The 15,478-nt window shown below is 38.2% G+C and overlaps 1 protein-coding gene across 1 annotated transcript in view; it reads right to left on the bottom strand.

Annotated features, from left to right (window-relative positions):
* Hdac9 (histone deacetylase 9) overlaps positions 1 to 15,478 on the bottom strand; it is a 757,858-nt gene that overhangs the window by 327,356 nt on the left and 415,024 nt on the right. Inside the window, exons 9-11 of the mRNA XM_051175100.1 lie at positions 6,938 to 7,060; positions 4,442 to 4,652; positions 3,828 to 4,045 (exon numbers count right to left, since the gene is read on the bottom strand). Of these exons, the coding sequence (XP_051031057.1) occupies positions 3,828 to 4,045; positions 4,442 to 4,652; positions 6,938 to 7,060 (552 nt within the window). The remainder of the gene's footprint in view (positions 1 to 3,827; positions 4,046 to 4,441; positions 4,653 to 6,937; positions 7,061 to 15,478) is intronic.

The following is a 15,478-nucleotide window of genomic DNA, read 5'->3' as shown; positions in this document are numbered from 1 at the left end:
GGTGTACTTTTCTTAAAGTATGTTAAAAAATCATCAATATGGGCAAATGACTGGTGTGTGTTTCCTTTTAACTCAACCATAGTTTTTGTCCTGGGGATAAAGATTGGCAATATTTAAACTCAAAGTGGGTTCAGGAGAAAATTGCCCACATCCTACTACTCTATGTGTATGTGGTGGGGGGTGGAAATGTTGTTTTTAATATTTTGGTGAAATACTTACATTGGGAACTCTTTTTGTCTTCCAAAAAGACAAACAAAACACATTAGCAAAAGAAACTGCTCTCTTTTGGTTCTAGGATAAAAAAATTGTTTTTATTTGTTTATTTGTTTGCTTTTCTAAGGTTTACCAAATGTAAGGTATCATAATGTCAACATACCATACACTGGCAATAAAAGCACAGTTTTGTTTTTGAAAAATGTCAAAAACAAAAGTTGTATGATATAATTTCTGCAAGATTAAGCATGTCAAAAACCTTTGATAAAGATAGGATATTCAAACTCACAAATGCAGTGGTAAATCATTGTAAATGAGTTTCCTTTATGACCCAGATCTATTCTTCCTTTCAAGATATCCCTATATTTGCAGTCAGACTCTGCAATAAAAATATTGTATTTCTGATCACCTCTTGAGCATTTAAAACATAATTATAAGAGGCAAATAATCCTGGGAGGCACAAATACCCCACATGAATGGTGTTGAAATAGAGACAAGTTGTTAAATTGTCAGTGTGTGATTAGTAATACTTCTGTTACATGTTTCATAATTGTTCTTCACAATTCAGTGAGAAGCATTATATCACATACATAAGGTAGAGGTTGCATTCCAAACTTTCTAAGATTATTGGAAATTCAAATATATCATTGAAGGCCAACTATGTAACCAGATACTGATTTAGAAATAGCCTTATTTTCAAAGTATGTATTGAACTTATTTATGTATTTATTTATTTATATTTATGTTTGTGTGTAAGGGTGTAGGAATGCACATGCCATATAGCACACATATGGAAGCCACAGGACAACTTGTAAAAGTCCATTCTCTGCTTCTATCATGTGGGTTCTCAGATCAAACTCAGTTCATCACATGAGATAACAAGCACATTTAAGTGGATCATCTTGACAGTTCTGATGCCTTTATTTTTAGCCATGTTCTTATTTTATATTTTTCTCTAAGTCCCCAAGGGGGAAAAGCACTATAAAGTGCTAAGTTACTTAAAGGAAAATATATTTTAAGCATGCCATTTGCACACCTACATTTTCACATATGCTTATTTCCTGTTATGACTACTCATGAGTAAGGACCGTGACATTGTGATGCCAACTATTTGCTCCAGTTGGAATGGATTACATCAAAGTTCATCCATGATAATAGAAAATGACAGAATGTTCTGTGGTTGATTCTTATTAATAATTATTCTAAGGAAATAGAAAGAACACACATAAATATATTATTATGAAGAAACTAGGTAACTCTTGGCATCTGAGTCATGGCTCTAACCCAACAGAAAGTAAATACCCTCATCACCTTGGCAAAAGGGGTGAAGAGTCTTGGTGGTTCTATTGGACACATGTCAAAATATAATACAGGTTCAATATTTTCTTTAATATGATTCTTCTACATTTCCTTAGACAATTGAGGACAGCTAAAATATTTTCACAATCTAGAGAATATCCAATGTGCATATGCCACTTGACTAAACATATGGAATATATATTTGGAGAAGAGCCAACTGCTCCAGTAATCCAAACGCCTGAGCTGAGAGGAGTTAACACACAGAGGTCAGCACACACTTTGAAGTTCTCTGGCCTTCATTTTACCCAATTAAGACAAGATTTAATAATCAAACCACTGTATAAACGTCTACCTCAGAGTACAGGTTTGTTTCTAATTTGGGGGAGAATTCTTAACAGATTCCAAGGAATCAGCCCCACATAGGAAGGGCTGCTGATAAGATTTGCTTTGCCCATTGCTTGAATGCAAATGCCTGCTTTTCATCTTTCTTTGGTTCCGAGACCAAGCTTAGCATCTTCCTGTCAAATCTCTAGTGTGATACCAAAGAGGAAAATGTGGCATCAGCATCCCATCTGAAACACTGGGTTAGAAAAAAGCAAATTCTGAAATATTCTAAAGGTATTCATACAAAACATGTGATACCGAAGAGGCATACTTAACCAATTTATCAACAGCATAATGTACTTTGATAAATATGAAACTGAGTGCCAGAAAAGTGTTAACATAGTCCAATTTTATAAGTTTACATATAAGTTTTATAAGCAAACCTAACTTCAAGTCAAAGATTATGAGACCAACATAGAATTCCCACTCTTCCATCCCTATATATTTCTTGCAAGGGGCATGTTTTAAAAAAGAATATGTAGTCGATTTAAGTTGTTCGGGACACCACAAAACAAATGAACCTCACTCTACCACTAAAGAGTACACTTGTGCGATCAAGCTAATGAATAATGCAACAGGCAGAGAAAGGAAATAATTCCTTCCAGAAAAAAAATGTTTTGATAGAAATGAAATTAACCAACTAAAGAAACACTGTAGCAATCGAATGACTTAGAAAGCATCTACAATACTGGTTCAAAACCTCCCTAATGCTGTAACCCTTTAATATAGTTCCTCTTGTTGTGGTGACGTCAACTATAAAATTATTTCATTGCTTCTTTGTAACTGTAATTTTGCTACTGTTATGAATCATCACATAAATATCTATGTTTTCTTAGAAGACCCCTGTGAAAGGATCATTCAACCCCATAAGGGGTTGCAACACACAGGTAGAGAACCATTAGTCTGCAAGCTCTAGTGAAAGAAGGTTTGGAAGAGCACAATTCCACCTCAGTACCTCAACCCACTCACAGTACACAGTCTTCAAAAAGCAAGGGGCTAGGCTGAAAAAATTTGTGTTCAGTATTGCTCAGTACTGCTCAGGACTCTTCAGTAGGAGCTCCTTCCTTGACTCTGTCCCTGAGTGGAAGGTTAAGAAGAAGAGACAATCTTTAGTGTAGCTTGCAGTGTGGGGGGGGTGAGGGACAAAATGAAGACCCCACTCTTCCTGCCAGGAGGAAGATGTCCAGGACAATGATGCCATCTGCACCCACTAGGGCTCATTTTGTTGTGACTGTGATTTGTACTTGAACAAAGCATTGACTAAGTGGAGCTGTCTATCTATTGGTACTAAACAATAATGCCTGTAGGACATGCATGTTTATTACAGAGTACAGAGGAGAGACAGGGGTCATACAGATTCACAGGATGTGCTGTCAGATCTGATTGTACTGCAATCACTGTTTCTTTGTGGTTGGTTCAGTTGTATAGACCAAGATTGTTTCAGCCCAAACCAGGGTCCTTGGAAGAAATTACTAGAAGTTTTGATGAAACTGCTTCAAATGGCTTTTGGAATTAAGTAGGTTATAGAAAAATAAACACAACCTAGATGGAAACATGTTGCCAAGGAATACCACCCTGGCTTACATTGTCCTACCTGTCAACACCTGAGTAACCTTTCTAACTTGACAACCCACACATGTGCCCTGCATCACAAATGAGGTTTCATACGCACAGGACTTAGGTCCCTGTGAATTCAAACAAACACCTTCTCAATCAGAAATCATATTGTTAACCCATGATCTCATTTTTACTTCAACTGTCCTATAAACATAAAAACGGTGAGAATGGTAGTATTGTGATCCTATCCTTCAGCCCAGATGTCTGGGCAAGAATGGTAATGTCTGCTTTCTGTGTAATCCCAACATCCCCTTCTCATTCCTGGCAAATCTCAGCAAACAGATTTTAACATTTAACTTTGCTTTGCGTCTTACTTTGTTCATGTGGATCTGCTGCTGGTATTGTTTCTGCTTCTCCAGGAACTGCTGGTGTTGCTGCTGAATGACCAACTGAGCCAGCGTGCTCTGGGGCAAAGGCGCAGACTGGGTTCGATTCAGGGGTCGGTGACGGGGTAATTTGTGGGTACCTCTAATACCTGGAGAAATTCTTTCTTTTGTTGCCAAAGGAGACTGAGGGTGTAAGGGAACGCCACCTGAAAAACAAAATGTGTGTGAGAGTATGTTTACACATTTATATGCAAACAAAGATGTACTGATAGATAATTTTAAGAAAAGACAAGAAGCATCTGTCAGACAACTGAAGAAGGGTAGCTTGGGTGCCGGAAGACACAAGAGCAAAGCCTTGGCCAGGCTTGTAACTGAGCAGCAGACACATCAACCACTAATGCAGTTTGTTATACCCAGAGGTTCTCTTACTCCACCCCACAGGTCAGCAGTACATAATGACCATAGTTCCTCCCACAGTGCCAAGTGTTTGGAACTTGCATGGCAACTAGAATCATCATTACAGTTTTGAGTTAAAGAGATGTGATGCTGGATCTCTGGTAATAGTCCTAACAGGACCTGAAAGTGATGTCATTATTAATTACCAGCCACAAGAAGCTTTTGCTGTCGCATTTGTTCCTTCAAGAGTAGATGCTGCAGGAGCGCTTGGTGGCTGCTGTTGTGCTTTCCCTCCATGGCTACATGAGCATGACTGGAAGATACTGCAATGCTGCTGCCATACTGACCAGACAGAGACACGCCTTGCCTAAGCATCTGCGTTTCAGACTTCTGCTTTTCTTTGAATGAATTGGAAGCCTGCGTCAAGAAAGAATCAACAGGTTAACCCTCCTTATTCCTGTGCCACACCAGGCAGGACTCTAGTCATTAGGTGACTTTCTTATGCCCAGTGTATATGATGAGAAAAATGCATAATACTGCATCTTTTACACTAAAGTAAACGAATTAATAAAATATATATTGGAGGCACTGGAAATAATTTAGCAAACTATGATGAGCCTAAGAGAAACTTATATTAAATATGAAAAATTAGAGTGAACATAAACTTTCAGGTACACAAGGAAAACAAGTTTATATGGCATGTTGTATAACCCAGTGATAATGCTTACATAAATTTTGAAGATACACTTCAAAATTCCTTAGGAGGTAGCTGAGTGTCCTCCCCCCTCCAAAAAAATGGAAAGAAAATGCATACATTAATTAGCTTAACTCATTGCATTATATAGACCAAAACATCATGTTGCAAAACATAAATACATGCAATTTTTATGCACTAGCTTAACAATGCATCAAAATGAATTACAGGAACAGGATTTGTAATTGGGAAACTGATAATATTTTAACATGTACTGCTTAAGTAAAAGGCATGTTGGAAAGTTAATACTCATTCAAATAAAAGCTACATATGGATGAAGATAAGGCAGTCTATAATTCTAGAATTTCAAGAAAAACACAAAACACACTCTCTCACAATATCTCTTCTAAGTTTGCACAAAGCTATACACTTCAAATATTTAAGTTTAAAATAAAATTCTCTCACTTTGTGAAGGCTGGTACAAACAGACAAGAATTTGATTTAAATACATATTTTCTATTAATTCATAACAGACCCCTACATCTCTGAATATTAAAAATGACAACCCAGATACTTTTGTATAATAAAGTAAACTACAAGTGAAATAAGATATCAAATAAAGGTGTTATTAAGAACTTGAAAGGCATGGTAACACAGTAATGAAGCCATAATAATTGCATCATCAAGAGCAATAATGAATTATCCTATTCAAAAAGCTTAATGAATGGTGGTCATTTTGGTATTACAAAAGCAGAAGACTAATACCTCAAAATTACGTGGCATGTTTCTTTTCAAAAATTATGTTTCATCTTTCAAAATTGCTGTGCACAAGGGAGGCAAAACAATTTCATTGATGGAGAAATTGAAGGACAAAGAGGCAAATGGTTTGTCTGAGTCACAGAGTAGTTCAATCCAATGTTTAATATACAAGTGATGTCTGGCCCAGCCTCTTCCCTTAAAATCTTCCACTGAACAGTGGGGGGGAGGGGGAATATTAGGTACCCTTCTGCTGAAGAAGGGCTATGATTGAGAAATGAATTGTGAATTCCTCATCCACACCAAAATAGAAGCAAAGAAAAATGAAACTATCCAAAACACACTAGTTTTTTTTATCCAGTGGCACCAATGGTATTGCCATGGACACATGAGCCAGTCTATTGTTAGTCCATGTCCTTTGAGAAAAAGAGGAAAAGGTGGAGCATGTGTGAGATAGCAAGAGGTAGTGGCTGAGAGCATAGGAAATGAAGGCATCAAAATGCTTGTTGGCATCTCATGAGAGTGTGGGAGTTGGCACTTATATAAAGTAAATGACAAAGGAGTAAAAAATAATTTTAGTAATTGATCATTTAAAGATTCACATGTCTTATTTATAGTGTCATTTTACATTGCATTAGAACCAATTGTTGACAAATCTTGGGAATTTCAAGAGTGAACCTGACTCGGGATTTTCATGCTTTGCTCTGTAGTCTTTAGAGTACAGAGGTCACATCCTAACCCTGCCTTTTCTTAACAAATGGTATATGGCCATAGAGGATAGTACTATATACTATTAATACTCCAGGTGGAATAAAATTTTAGATGTAATAAAAATATCTGTTGCAAAGACACATGTGACTCTGACACACCGAGCTAAGGAGAAGAGGACACCATGAGTGCTAATCCTGGTGACAAGGGTGAGGACAGCTTTCACCTTGTGTATCCAGCATCTGACTTCTATGTATGTGCAGTTTAATTTAGTAACATATGCAACAAATTATCCCATGTGAAGCTGATAAATATTTTTACTTTAGAAATCATTACCCAAGTGTGTTATTTGTAAATGATTGTGTGAACCAATTCTGTAATTTGAAACTAAACTGACTGCATTTAAACAAAGCAGCAAACAGCAAAGCATGTAGGGGATGCTGTGTCTAACAAGGTTCTCCAGTCCAAATATGCAAGTAATAAAAGTGAGTTCATGTATAAAGTGTCACTTGGGCTGGTTTAGGCTGAGGGCAACAATACTCACACTGAGTGCTGAGGGCACTGCTGGAAGTCCAAGCGTGATATTGGGCAAGGAGGGGGACGTATATAGACTGAGAAGGTTCATGGAGTCTTCGTGAATTAGGATGCGTTGCTGTGGAACCAGCTGCTGTTGAAAGAAATGAGAAAAGAAGATTCTTAAAATATTACAAATTCATCAATTGTCTTGGTAAGTATTCCCATTTCATAAGGCTGTTTCTTCATTATCATAGTGAGGAAAGACTCAAGTACTTACTATGTGTTTCTACATCTAAGCACGATAGTATAAAATTCAATGCATTTTTTTAATCAGAAAGTTATAAAATATGATAAAAGAATTTCTGTTTTCATTGTGGAAATTCCTTTGAAAATCTCACTGGTGGAATATAATTAAATGTTTGTCATGTATCAGAAAAATAGAAGAATCATAGTTGGTGACTGACACACATTTATAAACCTTCTCATACAACAAGCAGGAAAAATAACCTCATAAAATAGTCATGGCTTTGACCACAGCTTATGCCTTTTGTATTGAAAGCAAACTCACAGGAGATTAAACAATACCAGAAGGCTTATATATTAATTACATTTTAATTTAAAATTATTAATAAGCTATGGGTGATAGTATTTCACATTATATACTTTTAAACACTAAATTTAAAATGTTACAGGCTCTCCACTTGACAATAATATGCATTTATAGTGAAATACACTCAACATTTTTGCATCTCAGTACTTTTTACAAATACCTTTTTAATCCAACACTAAGAGATGTGTGTTTCCACATGTGGTTTGCTATGGTTTCCTGACTCACATTTTCTGTTTAATTCTTGCTCCCCTCCCAGAACTTTTCTACAATAAGAGTTACAAAGGTCTTATTAGACGAGGGAACTCTGGCCTGATATGGTTCCCAAGGGTACAACATCCTGAAAAAGAATACTCCATGTAACAGTATGACACAGTGACTGCTTTCTTCCCAAACAAAAAGCATATGGGACTCCAATAATAGACCACCTCCACGAGGGATATTGCACACACGGGCTTTGACTAAAGTAAATATAATAACTTGTCAAGCATGTTTGGGGGAGCTGTAGATTTTCCCCAGGACAAACCTGGGATATCAATTAGCAGGGGAAAATATCATGTGCTAATACAATGCAACCTCAGAATGTCACTGAAGAGTGATGCCACCAAAACACAGGATGTTATTCCAGAACGTTATCTCCATCACACGACTGTTTGGAGATGAGTCTTGGCCCTAACATAATACAAGCAGAAGCTTAGCATGGGGCTTCCCATTGCAGTCTGGATCTCTAACTCAGGCTGTGTTTCTTCTTAAAAGAACATGTCAGCTATTCATGCATGAAAATTGTGTGTTATGTTGAACTATTAATGCTCCATTTAGTTTATACGGTAAAACTAAAGATGCCTAAATCCCCAAAGCATGAAGATTACTGGGAAAGGTTTTTAAATTATAATGTATGAGATTACAATTTTATTTTAGGAACATTCAGTAACAGTCACATTTTTTTTTTCTCAAAGTAAACCAGGAAGCGACTATTTTGTTTATAAAATTATCTTTGAAGTCAGCTTTAATATATAATATATGCATGGACCACAAAATATACAAAGGTGTAAAAATGTTTTATTACCTTACTGGCAGCTAATACTTTTTTAAACGAAAGGAACAGTCCACTCATCTACACTCATAAAAGAGAAGAAATTGTGGAGAAACAGGAACTTTCATTAAGAATTACCATTCAAAGTAGTGACTGTTTCCCACAGTAGCAACATGGCAGATGTTGTGAGAGGAGAATCCATAGGGCTTCAGAAATGAGGTTATCTCTCTAACTGCGAAGACTTATGTATGCCTTCCCACCCCATTACAAGACAGAAGTCAACACACTCAGGTGAAAACTGATTTCTTTTCAGATGGAGGGATGGAAGCAGTGGGCAGGCAGCTCACACTGGCTTTGGCTGAAGCAGAGGGACTTGTTGATAACTTCCTCACTGGGATTATGACTCCATCTCTCTTGGTGCTGTATTAATTTTCAGTATCCATCAAGTATCAAGCCCTGCAGATGAGCATCTTCTTCACTCATACCCCCAAACTACCTTACAGTTCAGGAAAGGAGACTGAGCAAGTGAGTGAAGATGTGTAGCCTCCCAAGGGGGCCAGCAGTGACAGCTCTGCAGGCTGCCACCCACCCCTAATGAAGGCAAGAGAAATAAATAGGATTGATATCATATTTGAGAAAAGCCCCCAGGCTTACGAAGAGAAGCAAAGGAGAGAATGTGAGGCTTCTTAAGAAGACATCCCTGGCCAGCTTACAAGCAGGAAGAGCTACAGCAGACATTGTCCAAAGTTCTTGAGAATTCAAGGACCAGTCTCTGTCCCCATGTCTGTGGATACAGCTGGTCCTTCTCACAGACAGGAGCATCATTCAGGGCATGGACACTGCTTGCCTCTCTCAACTATAAATAGGGCACTATGCACAGAGTTTAGGAAGGTTCCTGTGTTTCAGATAACACCTCCTAGAACCAGACAACTGTTTCCTTCGAATTGTCTTTTTGAGCACAGCTGCCCCCCTCCCCTTTGACAGGAACAGTCTATCTGTTCCTGGTCAATGTATCTTAATACAATTCAGAAGAACATTCTATACTGCTGAGTTCAGACCGCTGGTGCAGCGCCATTTACCTAGACAATGCAGGATGCTGACCCGTGCTTGTGGAGGTTGAGATGCTCCCCACCTCAACACTGACCTGTGTTCTCACAGATGGGTATATGCTTCTCACCTTACCATGGTGATAACCGCACATAGATTCACAGGGAAAGAAAAAGGATATTGTTCTAGAAGATGGTTTTGAAATATCTTGGGCCTATTCTTGTTGCTATATTGCTGAGATGTCAACATGTCACAGCTTAGAACATTGGCACGAAGCCTTTAACATAAGACATTTCCGCAACTGCAAATTTACACCGAAGGCTGTAGGCATCTGGTATGTGGACTTGTAATGGTGGCCACACCCCTTTGGGTGTGGTGGTTTCAGGTGGAAAGAGAGGAGCTTGAGGGGTGGCTTCCCCTGACACTGTTTCTGGTGGGTTGGCAGATCCAGTAGGAAGGGAAGGGATTTGCTCCAATCATTTTGTATTTTTCTGTGTAATTGTTCTCCAATAAACACCCATTTGTCATTTAGCTTGGGTCTAGAGGTATAATTGCATCCTCACCTTCAGTAGGCAAATGAGATAGAAGCATTAAATGTAAATCTATCAAATAACCTTTAGGAAACCACTGCTGATCAGCTCAAGAGTGTTGAGTAATGGTGTTAAGTGTGGGCAGGAAAAGAAGTCCTGCACCTCTCATCCTCACCTGCTAGTCAGTTGCTAAGAGAAAGGAGAACAAACATCAGTGACTTGTTAGAATCACTATCACTATTACTACTTTAAAGTTAGAACATTTGAATGGTACATAGGATAATGGCAATGTGAACTCAGGCTTTCAGCGGTAACTAGTAATTTACCAGAAACATATCATAGGATGAGCCTGGAGCTGAGAGGGGTTATTCACATTTCAGTCAAATCTTTCAAAACTGCATTCAACTCCTTTTCCCACTATAATGTCAATTGGAAGAAGGTCTTATAGATGAATGAAGTACACATACACTGATAAACATATGCCCCTCAGAGGAGATTTTCTTCAGCCATTGACATTAAGGAACTATTTGTTTGAAAGAATGGAAGCACACCTCTGCCACAACAGGAGTGAGAAAAGTGAGAAATGCCATTATTGATGCTCTGGATGGAGGAAATTAAAAGGGGAACAATGACAGGCACTTTTGCCAACAATTTAGAAATATAAACCATAACGTCAGCACACATCATGGACCTACGGACTCCTCTCCAGGAAATGGGCCCTTCCAGACCGTCTCTCACGAAGCTGTCAGAATAGTGGTGGCTGCACTCCTTAGCTTATCTTGCTGAGGAGTAGGACTGAGCAGATAAAGTGGAGCACCAGGAGCCATGGATTGTATAATGGTTCAAAGCATTCATAAGCTATGACTGAATCTAAAAGTACATGGTCAGTGAAAAGTAAGAAATGAAATGAGGTGAACAATACTGTGCCATCCATATTCTCTAAAATTCATGAGACACAAAATATAAAGTACACGCTCTGTAAGAAAAAAACACAGGGAAAACCACTGCCCTGGGGGTAAGAAACACAGAAGGGGGAAGAAGAAAAAGAGGAAAGTAAGGAGGGAGGGAAGGTGATAGGGAAAGGGAGGCAAGCAAAAATTAATGCCTTTCTTACTGATACCTCTGGCTTGAAAACAAATATGTAAGATCTGCTTACTTCTGATAAGCTCATAGAAAAAGTGAATGTAAAATGCTCAGCTTACTGAATATTAAAAATGATTTGCAATAGGCCAGATGATGTGAAAAGAAATACAGACCTTAGGTAAGTAAGAAATCTAGACTAATAAAAAAAACAATGGTTATTGTGAGCATTGCACATTGGAACTCTGCCACGGGCTGACTAGGGATGCTGACAGCCACTTGCCTTCTCTAGAAAACAGGTCCTTCAGCCCAAGACAGAAGCTCTGACTATCTGGCCAGGTAGCATCCAAGTCTATCAGGGTGGCCTATGGGAAGACACACTTGTGTCAGTTGATTTTGACTTAAAGTGGTAGACTAAAAACAAGACAGCCACATTTTAAAAGATCCTTTAATGGCTTAATGTTTGCTAATGGCTTTACCAGTGTTTTTCAAGATTGCATTTCTTCTCTATGCATTGTTCAGAAAAATGAGATACAAAGTTCTACATGATTAAAAAAAAGAATGATTGTCAGAAAGTAAAACTCTCCAAGTTTTAATTTTTCACTCTATATTGAAGGTAATATTAACTATAAAATGTGAGATAAATTTTGGGGCATAATAATAGCAATATTTTTATTAAGTTTTTTCATACACTCTATTCTCCCCCTTCCCCAACTGATCCTTCCCATCTCCCAATCCACCTGAGGTCATGCTCTTCCTGCCACTAAACAGTACCCAAAAGTAAAAACAAAATGAAAATCAAAACAAACAAACCAAAACAAGAAATACCAAACAAAAAACAAGAGCCCACAAAGAAAACATAGAGTCTACGTTGTATTGGCCAACTATTCCCGGGCATGAGGCCTGCTTGCAATGTGGTTGATATATGCAGTGGTACTCCACTGGCAAAAACTGGAAGTTGGAATTTCAATTTTATTTATGACTGCATTGAGCAAATTCCAATATCTTCTGAGGAGACTAGAAGAAGGTGTCAAGTTCCTCAGAGCTGGGGTTACAAGGGGTTGTAAGCCACTCAACATGGGTTCTGGAAACTGAACTTAGGTCCTCTGGGGGGGGGGGGGGAGTGCTGCTGAGCTGCTAAGAGCCCTGGAAGGTTGGTTTCTAACTTTGCATTTACATTTCACTGAAGATCTTGCTTTGCAATACTGGCTCATGTGGTTATTGTGTCATAACAATTGCTTTTCCAAGTGGGGGACAAGTTTTAATGCTGCGGTACCCACAAATAAAACAGCAAAGCAAATGTCATGACAACTATTACAAAACAACAGGCAGATGAATCATTTGAGCCTGGAGCAGCACAGACATCATTTCTGGTGATCTTAGAACATTTAGCCTTATTATTAGAATTATTTTTAAAAAATCATTTGCTTTTGCTGGAAAAAATTATTTTAAAAAATAACAGCAGACACAGCCACTAATGTTAAACTAGAAATAAACCAGGAGCTTGGCTATTGCTAAGATAGCTATCAAATGAATCTACTGAATATACTAGCATCATTGTGCTGATACCAATGGAAGCGTATTTGAACCGCAGGTCCACAGTATTAACCATCCAAGTAACTAGATGGCTAAAGACATCTTTGACAGGAGCTGGAAACAGAAACACTTGAGGTTTTAGTTCCCAACCAAGTTTACAGAGAAGTAAAGTGAGTAGCTCCAACAGTCTGCATTCTGGGACTGAGAATATGTAAAAATAGGAGAAACGGAACAGAAGTGGTCAGAGCAGATGGAGATGCATTCTCATATGAGAGCTGCTGGCCTGAAGACAAACAACTTAATGAGTTTTCCCTACAAAGAGTCCACACTGATGATAACAACAAAACTGAACTTCTTTCAAATTTCAGAGTATACAACCTGCCTTGAAAACAGTGACTCCTTTCAACAAAGTGGCAGGAATTATTCATTATTGTTACCATTTACTCAATCGGGAATCCCAGGGTTAATAGAAGTTTGGCACCTTGACCAATAGTTGGTTTTGTAGCAATGCCCAAGCCCAGCCTTCAAACAATGCTAAGACATTCACTATACCCTGGTGTACCCTGAACTACATTCTCAATCAACTCCTGCCTGCGCCACATCTAAATCAGATAGGACTTGCTGCTTATATGCTAGAAAACAAAAACAGGCTCAAGAACTCTAGGTTCCCTTTTCCAATTTCCTAAGCAACAAATGCAAAGAGAATCCCATCCTGTGGTCTGAAAGAATTAGGTTGCATTGTTTCTACTTACAGGCCATAGTACAGAAAGACATTCATATCCATGCTGTATAGTTTTAAATTTTTGACTGGGTTTGGTCTAGGGCCTTCTGCATGCTAGGCAAGGGCTGTACCACTGAGAGATATACTCAACTGTCTTTCTTTTTCTTGCTGAGACATGTTTTTCCCAATGTTGCATAGGCTAGCATCAGCTTACTTTGTACTCCAGGTAAACTGTGAACTTGAGATATCCCCGTAAGATGAAAACCTACCTCTGTTATTTGAACAAAAAAGAATATTTTTAAGTGACAAATTACACAATTCAAAGTTTTAGCATCTAATAGCATGGGTAATTTTGTTCTCAAACTTTCTGTTGCTATGAAATCATGATCTATTATTAATCTTGGAGGTTAGCTGTAAAAATCATACAGGGAATTCTAAGTGATAGCACACTTCCCTGTCTATTAATAATCTTGTGGGGGGGGTTCACTGTAAAAATCACACAGAGAATTCAAAGTGATAGCACACTTTCCTGGGTCTGGTTTCTCTACGTGGTAGGATGTTAATTTGCTGATTGTCTGCCTAGCTTCTGCTGCCTCCTTACCTATCCAGAATGAATTACATACACTACAGGGCTCTGAGAACATAACGCAGCAGAAACACGTGTTAGCCATCAGGGTTGCATTTTTGTTTCTGGGCCACAGAAAGGCTGCCCATCAGTGCATGAAGGTCTGCCCACCTGGCCTTTTGGAGCATAGTTCAGGCACACAATTAATTCATTATGAGGTAAGTCACTGCTTGCTTTTGAACTATCCTTGCCAGCGTTGGAAGCAAATGTCCTGTCACTGACCTGGAGAAATCCCTCTACCCTTTAAACTCCATTAAATCACATTTCCTTCTGTTTTATTTTGTTTTTCTTTTTTGACTGGTGAGGGTGGGAGGAAAGATTTACAGTGATGGAATATGTTCAACAGTTAGCTGAGACCTAGGATAGGCAATCCAATTTGTGAGAATAAAAGATTGAAGAGTACAAAATGTACTAAAATAAGTAAAATGCCTTAATTTGTATTCTCAATTCTCTCTGTATCTGTGAAAGTATACAGCTGCACACACATATATAGATACATGTTTAAAATTAGGGTTAGGGAATCTAGAAAATTCAGTAGGTTCCAAATAGAAGAGGAAAATCTTCCATTTTTATCAATTTTTTTTCACTAACATTTCTTCCTGGTTTTTATTCTACTTTAACAGAGTAGTGAATGGATGTGTTTATAATGAAAAGTTAAGGATGTCTTCTCCAGTAACTCTCAAGCTGCACTTTCTTTGTCCTCCCTCTGAACTGTAATCAAATCCCACAGCTTGTCTCCACTCTTCTCCATCCCTTCATTAAATATGTTCAGACAAATATCATAACTCTTTCTACATCTAATAAAATGTGAGGATACTACTAATGAGCCAAAGCCAAAGCATCAACCCTGCATCTCTGGGAATTATCCATGCTGCTGAAAGTAGTGCCATGTGCTGTCATTTTCCAAGGGTACAAATAGCCCTAGGAGTGACTAGAACCTAACCCTTATGTGTTTAGTGGACACTGAGAATAACATTATTCAAATAAAAGTGGAAATACAAAACTTATTTACTTTGTGTTTGTGATGAAATTGTTCTGTTCTTGGAAATAATTGAAGGGTAATACAAAAATCACTCAATATGAGGATGCAAGCTCAACACTTGAAAGTCCCGGTTACATGTGTGATCGCCATTATTCACAGAATATTCTCTCGCATCATATTGTGGAGGGCATGATGGAAAGGAGGTAGAGTGTGACAAGATAATAACAGGAAGCTCATGGGAGCCTTAGCGATTGGTATAAAGGTCAGAATGGAGGTTAACCTTCAAGTAGCCGAGATGCACATTAAGTGGGGCCTTTATCTTTTCTTCTCATGTTCTCTGGAAAACAGAATAGAAGTTTTAGAAGAGGGTGTCCTAATCCGAGGAAGATTCACAGCTGCTTTGTCACG

Source organism: Phodopus roborovskii, unplaced genomic scaffold (assembly GCF_943737965.1).
Source record: "Phodopus roborovskii unplaced genomic scaffold, PHOROB, whole genome shotgun sequence".
NCBI lineage: Eukaryota > Metazoa > Chordata > Mammalia > Rodentia > Cricetidae > Phodopus > Phodopus roborovskii.
Note: the sequence above shows the minus strand (reverse complement) of the source record. Positions and strands in the feature narration are given on the sequence as shown.